At 40.4% G+C, this 15,762-nt stretch overlaps 1 protein-coding gene across 4 annotated transcripts in view; it reads right to left on the bottom strand.

The window, feature by feature from the left end:
* Positions 1 to 15,762, bottom strand: part of FBLN5 (fibulin 5) — a 149,720-nt gene that overhangs the window by 34,025 nt on the left and 99,933 nt on the right. For all 4 annotated transcript variants that reach the window (XM_001365148.4, XM_007472551.2, XM_016423296.2 and 1 more), the window contains exons 7-8: positions 14,103 to 14,222; positions 377 to 499 (exon numbers count right to left, since the gene is read on the bottom strand). In XM_001365148.4, the coding sequence (XP_001365185.2) occupies positions 377 to 499; positions 14,103 to 14,222 (243 nt within the window). The remainder of the gene's footprint in view (positions 1 to 376; positions 500 to 14,102; positions 14,223 to 15,762) is intronic.

Here is a 15,762-nt window from a genome sequence, read left to right on the forward strand (position 1 = left end):
AGGCAGAAGAGGAATAAGCACTGATGCAGTCAGCCCCTGACTCCAGCCTCTGTCTCTAGTTCTTGCACCAGTAGAAGATGACACACACCTGCACCTCCCTCCTTCCCCCATCTACCACTCCTCTTGCACCCACTATACTTTTTTTTCCCATTCTGTTTTTTTAAACCCTTCTCTTCCATTGTAGAATCAATACTGAGTGTTGGCTCTAAGGCAGAAGAGCGGCAAAGGCTAGGCAATTAGGATTAAATGACTTGTCCAGTGTCACAAAACTAGAAAGTGTCTAAGGCTAGATTTGAACTCAGAATCCTGTCTCTAGACCTGGCTCTCTGTCCACCTACCCATCTATCTGCTCCTCTCCCACTATGTTGACACTTACCTTGACAGCTTCTGTTATCATCCAGCAAGATGTAGCCAGGAGGACAGGAGCAATAATATGTGCCAGGCTGGTTCACACACTCGTGTTGGCACAGGAACTCAGAGAAGCTGCACTCATCCATATCTGGGGGCAACAAGTATAAGGACTGCTGAATTAAAGCAAACTCTCTCCAGGCACACACGTTTTGCCGATCACAGCACAGCTCCATAAATTTGCTTTTAATCTCAAAGTAGCATCCCTGTCTCCACCCCATCCTACTCCTCATATTTGTCTCACTCCTGCCAATTTCAAAATCAGGTAAATTCTTCAGCTTCCAAGGAATTTTAAAAAAGGAAACAATGAAGGAGGCATGGTCTCCAACTTGATATCCCAGCCTAAGTTAGGGTCATTGGTGCCAATCTATAGAAGCGTCTTATGCTCCTGTGTAATTAGAATCTGTTACCCTAAAACTACAATTCCCAGCCTCCCACTTTCCTTCTCACATTACATGCCAACATAGGGGGGATATAAGTTTTGTGTAGCCCCACCTTTCTCTCTCTCTTCTGGTGATCCCGCCTGGCTGAAGTGGGCTTTTTGGGAGAGGCAAGAGAATTTATTCATGTGGTCTTATTTTTGTTAATTATGTTTTTATACTTCTATTTCCTTTTTTTATTCCTTTACTTCAAGTGATTATTAATAAACCTTATACAATATAATATTTGGAGTATTGGACATCAATTTAAATATTACAGTTCATTTTACAAATGAGGATACTGAGGCCCAGCCAGGTAAAATGATTTGCCTAATGCTGAATCAGTTTCACTGACCCTAGATCTAGTGTTCTTTGCGTTATCTTTCAGTGGATTTTCAGGCATGTCCAATTCTTCATGATGCCATTTGTGATTTTCTTGGCAAAGATACTGGGGTGGTTTGCCATTTCCTTTTCCATTTCATTTTACAGATGAGGAAACAGAGGCAAACAAGGTTAAAATGACTGGCCCTGGATCATACAGTTAGCAAGTGTCTGAACCCAAATTTGAACTCACAAAGATGAGTCTTCCTGACTCCAGGGCCAGGCACTCTATCCACTATGCCACCTGGCTGCCCCTAAGATGTATTAAAAAGATAGTTGGGGGGCAGCTGGGTGGCTCAGTGGATTGAGAGTCAGGCCTGGTGGCCTCAGACACTTCCCAACTGTGTGACCCTGGGCAAGTCACTTGACCCCTATTGCCTAGCCCTTACCACTCTTCTGCCTTGGAGCCAATACACAGTATTGACTCCAAGATGGAAGGTAAGGGTTAAAAAAAAAAAGATAGTTGGACTCCAGGTAAAGTCAATCTTAGAAAGATCATAAGAGCAAGAAACTTTTTTACCCCCTACTTCTTTTCAACATGTGGAACTATTCTCTAGTCCTGCAAATTTTTTCATGAAATTTAAGGTGCCATTCCTCAGGAAAAGGTTGTATTCCTGACTATTGATTCCTCTAAATGTTTCAAAAGATTGATAATTCCATCCACAAATATGCTCCTTCATTGATAGACTTTTAGGACCAAAATTTTCACCTTTCTTCTATTGATAACCCCCTCTCTCACCTTAAATAAATCGATCCTCACTCCCAACATCTATAGACAGAGATCATTACCTGCCTCAAAGTCCTTCTAACATTTTGCACAAGAAAAAGAACTGGGTTTTTAATTAGAAGACTAAGACTTGGACCCTCCTTCTATTAGATACTATGTCTGTGATTTTAGGAAAGTCCCTTAACTTTGGTGTGCCTAAATTTCTTAATCTGTGAAATGATGGATTGAACCAGATGATTTCTAGGTTATCTTCCAAAAATCTAAATCTATGAGTCTATCAATTATTTAAAGCTTCAATGAGTTACACACACACACACACACACACACACACACACACACACACACACACACACACCTAAGAAAAGTTCCAAGTATGTGAGAGAAAAAGGAACGAGAGAGGTTGTATCTTTCTTTCTCTCCACTTGCCTCAGAAGTTTTCCTAAGACATTTAAACCATCTCTTCCTAAGGGACCTTATGAATGGTTCCAGCCAGTTCCATTATTGGCAGAGAGAGTGTTCTTGGGCCTGTTCTTTGGATTAGGAAGGGTGGGGAAAAAGAGAAGGGAAGCTATTGTAATGGTGACTTTATAATTTTTCAATGTCGTCCATGGTGAGTGAAATGGGAGTATTTCCAAATAATGAAACTGTTCATTACAGGCAGTATTTGGCAGCCTGACCTTCATTTGAGCCTCATTTGATTACTCTTCAAAAAAAAAAAATCACATGTTTTGCTCCCTCTGTCTCCTTTCCCATGTGACCCGTCCTCAGGTTGCTCCCTGATTCACATACCATTAATGGCTAGAATTACCCAGTGTAGGTAACTTTGTCAAAGAGGCTCATTTTCCACCCTGTGAAAATAGCAGGTGTTATAAACCTGATGCATCTTTCTCCAGGGCTGAAAAGTCCTTTTTTCTCCACCCCAATAGCCTTTGAGTAATGCTTAGACAAGGCCCACATTCTAGCAAAATTTATTAAAGTGTATAGTTTTGAAAAGCCAACTATTGCTAATATATATATATATTATATTACATATATATCATATAGAAGAATAAAATATGACTGCTAGCATTTATATGGTGCTTTTAAGCTTTGCAAAGCAGATAGATAAACAGATATGAGCTCACTTGTTTCTTACAACACTTTGAAAGGTAGGCGCCATTATTATGCTTAATTTCCAGTCGAGGAAACTGAAACTGATATTGAATGACTTGCCCATTGGGACACAAGTCTTTCTATTTCCAAATCCAGTCCTCTATTCATTGCTACATCTCTTGTGTTGAAAAACCTGCTTCTACCACCCTCTTTTCCCCCATGAAATGGCCAGGGGGACCTCCCAGATCCCAGCTCTGATTTCTGCAGAATGGGGAGCTTCTTGGCTGATCTCCACCAAAGTTAGGGACTGTCACTCTAACACCCTGGAAGCTCCAAAATCCCAGTTCATAGCATTCAGAGTCAGGAGATCTTATAAGTTAAAATCAATTTCAAGGGTCCTGAGTTCGGGTGATCTCACTTTTAGCATCCTGCGAAAAAGGCTGGCCTGAACACAAGCAGAGTTGGTGGTCACACACGTGCTATGATCGGAGAGTTGGTCACCATTCTGTTACAGTGACTACAATTCTCAACATTGCAATCATTTCTCTGAATGACTGCATTGTTTCCTCTGGAAAACCTCATTGGAATATAAGCTCTTTCCTAGGCCTATTAGGATATCTCCATTCAATAACATATGAATGTCCACGAATAGCCCTGTACTGCCCTCGAGGCATGGGTGATGGTCCTGGCTCCATGACTGGCCAGACGTGTGATTTGGATGTCACTTGGACTCTCGGCCTTGGTTTCTTCCTCTGACACATGTAAATTCCAACATGTATCGTGCTCCGTCTCTCTTACTGAAGTATATTGTGAGGATCAAATCAGAAAGCAGATGAAAATGCTGCATACACTGTAAAAAACACTAAACAAATGTAAAGGATTATTCGAATGACATAATCCAAATAGAAATGATATATGACCACTAGAGGGTACTGTGACCAGTGCCTGCATGCTAGCAGGTGCTGTGATTCATATACAGAATCTCCTGAAGCAGCCTTGTCTGGTAGGACTGCTGAAATGAGTCAGAAGACCTGAGTTCAAGTTCCATTTCCACCCTCTGTTTACTTTGTGGCAAATCACTTCACTTCACTTCATTTTTTTTCTTTTAAAAACCTCACTATGTATGGGTTTCAAGGCAGAAGAGTGGTAAGGGTTAGGCAATGGGGGTCAAGTGACTTGCCCAGGGTCACACAGCTGGGAAGTGTCTGAGGCCAGATTTGAACCGAGGACCTCCCATCTCTAGGCCTGGTTCTCAATCCACTGAGCTACCCAGCTGTCCCCTCGGCATTTTTTTTAATCTGTAAAATAGAGATGATAATATATCTTTTAAGCAAAGGGACATGTTTTATAATGTTTTGTATAATATGTGTATATGCATTTCTGGAATATATATTTATAAGTGTAAATCATGTAATATGTACATATGAGTTGCTGTTAATATTATGCCTTTTCTCATACTAATTGCTATTTCCCTATTCAAAATGCCCTCTTCTCCAAGGGACAGCAAGGTGGATCAGTAGGTAGAGAGCCAGGTGTGGAAACAAGAGGTCCTGTGTTCAAATCGAGCCTCACACTTCCCAGCTGTGTGACTCTGGGCAAGTCACTTGCCTCATCCTTACCACTCTTCTGCCTTGGAACTCATACTTAGTATTGATTCTAAGACAGAAGGTAAGGATTTAAAAATAAAAAAGACATATACTTAAATAATTGCAATAGAAAATAGATTGTCCAGGAGATTTGGAGTCTGAAGACCTACGGTTCAAATCCTGACACTTCCATTTCCCACCTATGACCTCTTGGGCAAGTCATTTAACCGCTATTCTTCTGCCTTAGTACCAGTATACAATAATGATTCTAAGATGGAAGCTATGGGTTTGGTTTTTTAATGCTCTCTCCTCCTCCTTTCTACTTATTCAACCCAAGAAACACCAGCAAAGTGTCCTTCCACAATGAAGTCATTTCTAGCCACAACGGTCTCTCTTCCCTGGATGTCCTGGAGCATCAAGGACCCATCTCATATATTTTGGCTTGTGATAATAGTCAGTTTAGCACTTTGTTGTACTGATCTTGCTGAATCCAATTCAAAAAATCTTTTTTTTTCCCCTGACTCTAGGCTTGGTGCTCTAGCCACTACATCAATTGGTAGCAATACCAATTCTTTCATATGCCAAATGCCAACTCTTTCATTTTACAGGTAAGAGGACTGGGTGCTAGAGGGGTTCAATGACTTCCTTAAGAGAACACAGGTAGGAAATGGAAGCATAAGGAATTGATCCAAGTCTTCAGACTCCAAATCTCAGACATTCTATTTTCTTTTGCAGTTATTTGAGTACATATCTCTTTTTTTAATCATTACCTTCTATCTACTAGGGGTGGGTTCCAAGGTAAAAGAGTGGTAAGGAGTAGGCAAGTGAGATGCCCAGGATCAACTAGGAAGAATCTGAGACTAGATTTGAACACCATCTTTGGCACCCATGCCATAGGTTCGCCACCACTGCCCTAGACTGATGGGGGAAAGCCCTGTGTCATATCCCATAGCTTTGTATACATCACAGAGACTTGGATGTGTTGGGTACTTAATAAAGGAAGTAGGTATTCACAGTTATAAATCTTTGTACCACAAAAATAGTTCACTAAGGAAATAATATAAGCAAGATGAAAGGAAATATGCTTAAGTACTTAAAAGAATCAACTATTTTCCCACTTTAGACATCAGTAAAAAAATTACCAAACTGTTTTACAGAGAACTCACACAAGGCAAGGGCTCATGTGTAGTTCAGAAGAAGCAATACAAGGACACTCTCAAGGTCTCTCTACAGAACTCTAGTATCGGTTCCTGAGACTTGGGAGATGCTGGCATGGGACCATCCAGCATGACACCCCTGTATCAAAGAAGGCACGCAGAATTGTAGCAGCTCAAAAGAAATTTGAGATGCACGAATCTAGAGACATATCCGACCCGTATGTTTACAAGGGCTATTTGTGCCTGACCTGTGGTAAAGTCTTCTGAGCTCATATTTGCCTGAGCTGCCAGTTGGACATGCTGTACATTCATCCCAAAAAAGTGACGTCATTTTGGTCCTCTTCAGGTACAAAGGGCATTCTGTATTTCTTAGATCTAGCAGGTAGGTAGAATTACTAAATGCATTTAAAAACTATAAAATGTATTTCTAAAAAAAATCTCTAATTTAAACATTTTGCCAGTTCCAACTGTCTTTTCCCCACAGGTTGGTTCAAATGAGTAAGGAGTTACTATATTGAATGCAATGAAATTCCATTGCAAGAAAAGAATCTGAACAAATCCCTTGAAGGTTTATCTAATGATTTTGCAAACAGTCATTCTTCAGAAGAAAGCAATAAGTTTGGGAGGCAAGTAGAAAAGAATGTCGATTTTATTTCATTCTCTCTTCTCTCTGGGGGAGAGAGGATTATAGGGGCAGGGAGGAAAAACACAGGCCAATTTTTCCTCTGATCAACTTTCAGTTAATAAGGGGAAGTCTAAACAAGTCCCTTGCATCTCTGATCTACCTGGTCCCACTGCCTTTCTTTAAATAATTGAAAACCTATTGGGTCATTGTTCTTTCTACTTACTAACAGTGTAGATGAGGAAAAAAGAAAGTGGTACCAATAAGTAGGTCAATTTTGCATCTTGTTAGCATCTCTGGTAAACAGGTTTAGTGGAAAACTAGGAGTAGAGCTAATGAGTTAAATGGTATTTGGGCTTCTCTGTAGATTTCAGTAATTCATGATCCCTTTTCCTACCACCATTGTCACCACACTAGGTAATCTCTTTATCCTCCACCCAGACTACTAGAATAGCCTCTCCTTCCTCTGAGCTGTTGTTGCAGTCAGAAAAATCATTCTTTGCATGTGTAAAGTAAGAGAGAGAGAGATGAGAAGCCAGGCTGATGGACAGATCAGCCTGAGGAGCAGGGGAGGAGGGACAAGAGAATCCTGGGAGTTCTGAAAGCTAGAGAGAACTCTGAAGCCAAAAGTGGAGGTCTTCTAGACAGGAAAGGGAAGGGGGAGCATCTTCCTGAAGCTGAAAAAGAGCTCAACCAGTTTTCTCTACCAGTTGGGACCTGACTCCGTCTAGAGACCCTCAATGCCTCCACTGAGACTCAATCAATAACTATATGATTCTCAACAGGGATTTTGTTGGACTCACTGGCCTGAGCCAACCTGAATCCTTCCCCAGGAATCTCTCTTCCTTTTTCATCCCTTGAATTGAACATTAGGATTTAGTTGGACCATAAATGTAGGGATAAGAAACAGTTGGTGAAGAAGGATGCCAAGACCAGAAGCCTCTGGGCTCCAGACACTGAAGACCAATCTGCAAGGGGGGCAGATCAGAGGGCTGCCCTTCATCTGCTTTCCCTTTTTCTCTCATTCCTCTGCCATTACCTTCTTCATTGACATCTAAATAAATTATATCTGAATTATTTAGATCTAGGTTTGGGCTTGTCTCTAGAAAACAAACAAGGGGATTAAGATGAATAACCTGAGACAGGATTTCAAGCTGAAATCCTGTCCTTGTCTGGAGATAACCCAGACCTGGGTTTGTCGTACTTTCCACAGAGAAGAGGTCTGATTCTGAACCTCTGTGGCTCCGTACCACTGACTAAGGAATATTATCATCTTCCCTTGCCAGTTGGTGCCATACCTAAACCCCTAAAGGCTGACAGTTAAAGTGCCTGTGTGAAGTGAATCTATAAGGGAACATCTAGCCTCACTGAGACAGACTTAGCCTCAGGGGCCCTGAGTTCCTCTAAGGAAGGCATATTGTCACTTCTACTGAGATAACCTGGTTCATAATTGTCACCAGCCCTTACTTCTCCCCTTCAACATCTTCCTGGAGTCACATCCCTCCAGTGAAGCCAGTATCTGGTTTACCTCTCTCCATTAGTAATAGAGGAGAGGAATCCTCCACTCATTCTCTCCCCTTCCCCTCCTCCATTACACATGTAACTAGTCATGTCACTGCTCTGCTCAAAAAATTTCAGTGACTCTCTACTATCTACTGAATTAAAGTTAGGGCCTTTTTTTGATTGGTAATTCAAGGACCTCCACAATATGGCACCACACAAACTTTCCAGTGTTATCTTAATTGCCACTGTCTCAGGCAGGACAGGCACTTGCCATTTGGCTACCATGTTGCTCATTCATCCAGCACATGTTTAAAGTGTTCACTGAGTGCAAAGCATGGCTCAAGAGACTAGTTATATCATATAATTATAGTAGAAAATAATTCATTCAAGAAATGTGAAACTAAGTGGTGTGTATTGAACCCTGATCCCTAAATTTACCCTGTGTTCTCATGCCTCTATGACTATGCCTTGGAGTATACCATTCTTTCTTATTCCTGAAATGTTCTCCCTGCCCAGGTTCATCTGTTGAAAGTCTATCCACCTTTTAAAGCTAAACTTAAATACTCAGTGTCTCCTATGATCCTCCCTCCCCCCCACCCCCAGGGTCTTCCCTCCAGGATCTCACAGTGTTTTGTTTTATAGCTCTTTAGTTTACTTCAATAAAGTAAACAATAAAGTATTGTTTTGTGCCTTTTTTTCAGTGTGTAGTAGGTATTTAATAAAGTTTTGTTGAATGAATGAATGAATGAATGAATGAATGAATGAATGAATGCACAGGGTAAATAATTGCCAATATATTGTTCAATCATTTTCAGTCAATTCTAACTCTTCATGACTCCATTTAATGTTTTTTTCTTGACAAAGATACTGGACTAGTTTGTCATTTCCTTTTCCAGATCATTTTACAGATGAGAAAGCTGAGGCAAACAGGGTAAAGTGACTTGTCCAGGGTCATACAGCTAGGAAGTATCTGAGGCCAGACTCAAATTAGAGAAGAGTCTTTCTGACTCCAGGCTTGGTACTCTATTTATTAGTGTGCCTAGCTACCTCAAAGTTGGAGGCAGTTGATTCAGTCATGTCCAACTTTCTGTGACCCCATTTGGGATTTTCTTGATAAAGATAATGGAATGGGCTGCCATTTCCTTCTCCAGCTCATTTTATAGATAAGGAAACTGAGACAAACAGGTTTAAATGATTTACCTAGATTCACACAGCTAGTAAGTGTCTGAGGCCAGATGTGGATTCAGGAATGTGTAGATAGAATTTACTCCCCAAGACTCATCCAATCCTGCTCATCTTACCCAGCATCCCATTTGCATGCTTACACTGACATGAATGCACATGGGACGGAGGATAAAAGTTTTGGTGTGGCACCGTCCTCTCTTTCTTCTTCCCATAACACAGCTGGTGAGCCTGGCTGAGAGCCAGGTGGTGGTCAGTGAGGTTAGATTAGGTTTTAATCTGCTTTCTCTATCTTTAGTGATTATTTTAAAAACTCTATGGAAAATAATACTTGGAGTTGTTGATATCAATTTAAATTTTACATTTTTGGTGACCAGAAGTCTTGAGTTTAGGACCCTTACTCCTCTCTAAGTTGTAGAGCAGTTCAAGGCCACAGCTATTGGTCTAATACTATAAAGCTTTAGAAGCCTCCTGCTGCCTCTGTTGTCCACAAGCTGCTGCAGTCCGTGCCCAATCCACTGAGGATTCAAGAGCCATTTGGAAGCACCTACACAGAAGGTGAGATCTAAATCCCCCTTTCCCTTATATTGTAAATACCTAAATAGCCATTGCTTGCTATGGATGCCCAAGCTGAGTGTTTTTTGGTTTTTTTAGCAACGGTTAGCCTCCTGAGGGCTGGGTCACAAGCATGGGCTAGCCACTTTTCAGCAGGGGAGCATAGCATGAGAAGCCACTGTGCCAAGAGCAACCCATCCACACTATCCACCCCAACCCCAGCCTGGCTGGGAGCCTCCATATTCCTGGCTGTGGGGCTAGGGAGTGAGGTATTAGCCCACATGGGGGATATCCTGTGCCGCCCTCTAGACCCTGAACCCACCCAGTGGATTGAGAGCCAAGACTAGAGATAGGAGGTCCTAGGTTCATAATCTGGCCTTAGGAATTTCCAAACTGTAAGGGCAAGTCATTGGCAATTTAATAGGCACTCCCTGCCAAGCACCCCTAAGGCCTAGCACCCCCAGCCCCCCAACCTTGGAAATATGTGGCCACTGGCTTTACCCCAGGGAAGGGAAGGGACGGAACTTTTCTCCCAAACATTCCTTGTGAGGCTCTTACCACTAGCCAGTACACACTAGGGTAGCACCACCTATGGACAGGAAGTAGAATTGCAAGCATGGCCCACTCTATGAAAGAGCAGTGCATTACCTATCTCAAAAAGCTCCCAGTTTTAGAATGTCTTTTCTTACTCCCATTCCTGGGTGTACTTATACTGATAGAATACCTTGCTGTTTATCCACTCATCCCCAAGAAAAAACAATTGGACTATAACTTGAGTAATCTCAAGATTCAGAAGGGAGATTCATCCTCCTATACCCCCTTACCTACCCTTTCCTACCAAGTCTCTGCAAAACACTCAATATGGGGTTCATCCACACTATACTCAATGCAGAAATCCCCTCAGTATGGGGGACCCCAGAGGCATGACCAAAGGGATCTAGATGGATGATGGTACTTGGGAGAGGAAGGAATCTCAAAGAGTATGGCGGTTAATGTAAAGCCTTTTCATTCCATTGCCTTATTGATGTTAACTGTTTCAGTTTGTTCCCCTCCCCATAGTGAAGAAGTCTCTGTAACACAATTTTAAATACAAGATATACATAAAGAACTTCCAGGGAATTGGAGAAACTCAGCCTGCCTGGGAAGGTCCATTCCAAATCCTGTTAACCACTCCAACAACTATCAAAATTGGAGTAAAGGACTCTTGGATTCATTGCTCACATGTAAAACCTTCTATTGACACAGAATGACTGTATCCTGTCAGCTTATTGTATTTGCTGATTGTTCATTTTAAGATTTAATTTTGTTTTTAAGTTCACATATTAATCTAATCTAAAATATTCCATTATAATATGTCACTTTCAGTTACTGTGTTTTGTCCATTAGCTATATGTTCTGCTATATTGTCTTTATTTGTACCCTCCCATTATGACTGGACTGGAGGAAATACCATTATAAAAGTCCATAGACAAGTTGGACAAATCCTTTTCTGTGGCAAAGCCATTGATCCTTATGGAAGCTGGGTTTGTCATCAGATCTATTTGGGATTTGCAACACAAGGAGGTCACATGTTGCCTAAACATCCTTTTGTTCCTTTTTGCCTTTGTTAACTATCACATAGATGATGATGGATGGAATCCATCGAACTGTTTACAACCTGTATCAGTAACCTTTGAAGAATTTAATGAGCTAAAAATCTCAATTGATTTTAACGGATCTTCAGAAAGGTGATTTTCAGATATCTAGAAGTGCCACTACCTCTGACTGATTGTTTAACTACCTTTAACTTGTGTGTAACAAAAGGGAAGGACCAATTTTAGTAGTAGTAAGTACATGGGTAACACAGTGAAGTGTTATAGCAATATTATATTCTTCACCTCCATGTTTGCAATGGATAGGATATATAAACACATGCCTTTTATGAGTTACAATCTCATCCCAGAGGTGGGAAGGATTTCCCATGGGTCTTGGTGACCCCTAGATGGCTCCCACAGGAAGGATTTCCCATGGAAAACCAGGATCTTGGTGGTTCCTAGATGGTTTTATATTTGTAACTCATCAGCTTACTCTACCCTTCCCCCAGAATGGTAATGTAGATTCTTGGTGACATTTTAGACCCAAAAGGTCTTCATCAGCATTACAGAGGCTTTTCTGGACTCTCCTGCCAAATTTTAGAATGATGGCAGTAATAGGCTCTGTTAGAAATATCTCAGCTAAGGTTGAAAGATTGACTCAAGTCAGCTCAAGCCATCCAAACTACTAAGGCCATCTATTTTCTACAGAATATCAGTCTTGTTCTTATGTAAACAGATCTGGAGAACTCATAACAGATATCCATGAGCTTCAAAAGCTTTTAAATGACACATAGCAAGTGGCTGTAGAGACTCATGTGAATACTAATGATAGTGGTTTTATTTGCAATTGTCATCAAATGAGCTCCTATGATTTGGAGGCATTAGCTATATTGTACTACTGTCTTTTAAAAAGCTGTTATCTGGTGAAAAAATTATTTACATTCATACTATGGATCATGGCTGAGTTAAAAGGGAAATAGACCTAATTTTTGAGTGAGAAACCTTTGTGTTATGCCTCTAGTTGGCTGACACATTGTCATGGAATGTGAACTATGACTTTTTGTTATGTGTTTTTTTTAATTTTATTATTGTTTTTCCTTTTATGTGCAATAGGATATTTGACATGTTCTTTCTCTTTTTTCTTGTACTTGAAGTACATATAATCAATAGTAATTTTTTTTAATTTTGCAATAAGATAAGTTTAAAATATCCATAGCCCTAATAATCCATTAGCCCAAAAGCTTTAGGCTATGGAAACCTGCCATTGATTGTTAAATATTATGGGACTGTTACTAATAATTGTGTCTGATTTCAGAAAGAAGGGATCACAAAAGAGCCATTGTACAGTGCCTAGTAAGCACACGGTCAAGGATTGATGAGAATCTGTGCCAAGGCAGAGACAGAGGATATGCATAGATTTTTATTCTTCTTTTTTCCCAAAATTTAATTTTTTTATTTGGGTTTTTTATGGTTTGTTTTTCTTTTGACAATTGATTCATATACCTCATAACTCAGCTATGTATCCTGGAGTGATCTGGGTATTGGTCAAAACCCCCCTGGGGGGGTGTATAATTATCCTAAAATACAAGGTTTAGGGGGCATCTGGGTGGCTCAGTGGATTGAGAATCAGGCCTAGAGATGGGAGGTCATAGGTTCAAATGTGGCCTCAGACATTTCCTAGCTATATGACCCTGGGCAAGTCACTTGACCCCCATTGCCTAGCCCCTACTGCTCTTCTGCCTTGGAACCAACACACCATATTGATTCCAAGATGGAAGGTAAAGGTTTTGAAAAATAAACAAATGAATAAAAATAAAAAATAAATAAAATGCAAGGTTTAAAATCTTTTGGAGAAATTTTTAGGATAAGAAACTCACTAATTCCCCAAATCAAGAAACTGTTTGGAGAAGGTGCTATAAAGAAGCCTGCAGAAACCACACACTGCACCAAAAAATACAGAATGAACTTTGAGATGTAGTGAATTGAACTGTGGGGAGGTTGAACACATTTATTTTGAATGTAAACTCTTATGCCAAAGGGGATTGCCTCCTAATTGGCTTTTTGTCAATACTTTTGGCAATCATTATTTTTGCTCTCTTTCTCTTTTATTTCCCACTTATCCCCAAATTATTGCAATTTCCCATTAGATGGTGCAATATTATATGCACTTTTAGTAAGAAATATAAGCTAGTTATGTGAAATGATTCATTGGGAAGACAGCATGTAAATCTGGGAGATTTCAATATGCTCATCTCCCAAAGAATCACAGGGGGGAATGTGTAGATAGAATTTACTTCCCAAGACTTGTCCAACCCAGCTTATCTTACCCAGCATCCCATTTGCATGCTTACACTGATGTAAACGCTTGTGCTTGGGGGGAATGAAGGATAAAAGTTTTGGTGTGGCAATGCCCTCTCTCCCTTCTTCCGAGAACATGGCTAGTAAGCCTGGCTGGGAGCCAGGTGGTACTCAGTTAGGTTAGATTATGCTTTAATCTGCTTTGTCTATCTTTAGTGATTATTAATAAAACTCTATGGAAAATAATACTTGGAGTTATTGATATCGATTTAAATTTTACAGGAAGATTGAGTCTTCCTGTCTCCACACCTGGCATCCTACCCACTGAGCAACCTAGCTGCCTCCATTAATAAATGACAAATACCAGTCCCTCCTGTAGATACTTTGTTAGCGATTATTCTCATTTCTACTTCCACTCTGTCCCCTTCCCCTCACCAATTTGACCTCACATCTGTTTCCTATAGATTCATGACCTAATTAAGATATGCTATGAATGAAAGGCGTGCCAAAAGGCAGGAGGAAATATCTGTGAAAGAACCCCATCCTCTTCCCAGGCCACAGACACCAAATGGAGGGTAACCCCGGTGAAAGCCATTACCACTGCAACGGACACCATCGTCTTCAAGTTCATATCCAGGGTCACAGCGGCAGATGAAAGAGCCAAAAGTGTTGATGCAACTCTGTACACAAGGGTTCTCAGTCATGCATTCATTCACATCTATGAAGGAAACAGAGATCATTATTTTCTTTTTTCACAACATATCTTTCATGTTAAACAATGTAGACTGATAAAACTGAAAAGGATCATAGAATTTAGAATTATAAAGGTCATTAGAAATTATCTAGTCCCACCCCCTCATTTTGCAAAGGAGGAAACAGACCCAGAGAGGTTTAAAAAAAAATTACACAACTAGTTAGCAGCAGAGTCTGGCTTTGAACTCAGGGTTCCTAGTACATCTTACTGCCATTCACAGCTATAGTCTGGTTGTAAACCTTAAACCCTCATACAAATGAAAACGATTTTTGCTGCTACTCAAATAAGGTGTGTGTAAATCTTTGTGGTTTTAAAGCCACTGAGATGGCTCAGTCAATTGAGAGCCAGACCTAGAGATGGGAGATCCTGGAATCAAATTTTACCTCAGATACATCCTAGCTGTGCAACCCCAGGCAAATCACCTAACTCTTTTGCCTTGGAACCAATATACAGTGTTGATTCTAAAATAGAAGGTGAGGATTTTTTTTAAAGCTAGAGAACCTAGCCCTATATCATCCTCAGCCAAAATCCCAGATCTGCCTCTAATTCACTGTGTGACTTCATGCAAGTCACTTTGTCCCTCTAAGACTGAATTTCTTCTTGTGAAAAAGGCAAGCATGAAACTAAATCTTCAAGAGGCAGCAGAACAGAGTGACTAGACTTTTACTCAGGAACAGCTGGCTTCATACCCAATCCAATAAGTATTTATTAAATGTCCACTAAGTGCCAGGGGTTCAATTAATTTTTTAAGCCAGTTCTTACCCTTAAAAAGTTTAAAATCTAAGGGGAGAGGTGACATACAAACCAAGGCTAGAAAACAGGTTGATGGGACCCTGGGGGGCACCTGATGTGGTGGCATCTTTTTGTGTTGGAACTAGGTAGGGCAGAAAATGGAAAGTATAGGAGCCAAGTCCAGTTCCTGCCCTCAACAAAGGAGGAGGCTGTTGCTTCACTCTTCAGCCCTCAGTCAGAGGGGAAAAGAGGTTGAAAGAGTTAACATCAATAGAGGCTTGAGCTAGCAGCATAGTAGTGAGTTTAGAATGGAGGAGCATTTCAATCCATTGAGTTGAAATCAGATAACAAATGCAAAGTAGAGTCTCATATCTAGCAACTAGATAACACAGTAGATACAGAGATGGACCTGGAGTAAGGAAGACCAGAGTTCAAATCTTGCCTTGGACACTGAAGATTGGATTTAGCTATTTCCTGATTGTAACAATGAAGATATTTAGTTTAACAAAATCAGGAATGTCTTGGGAACTCTAAATTACTCTATCCTACTTAGACTGTACTTTAGGGAAAGATAAAATTGTAATCTCCTGATTGAACAATGAAGGTACTTATCTCTTACCTTATAGTGAAGGTAGAACTTTAAGTTAAGTCTATTTTAAGATATTAGTACAAAAAGGTGTTAAGTGACTATAAAGGCTCAATTAATCACAAAAAGGGTTAAGTAATTCACAAAAGGTGAACTTAAAGAAGTGTTAAGTAAATCTAAAGATAT

Source organism: Monodelphis domestica, chromosome 1 (genome assembly GCF_027887165.1).
Source record: "Monodelphis domestica isolate mMonDom1 chromosome 1, mMonDom1.pri, whole genome shotgun sequence".
Classification (NCBI taxonomy): domain Eukaryota; kingdom Metazoa; phylum Chordata; class Mammalia; order Didelphimorphia; family Didelphidae; genus Monodelphis; species Monodelphis domestica.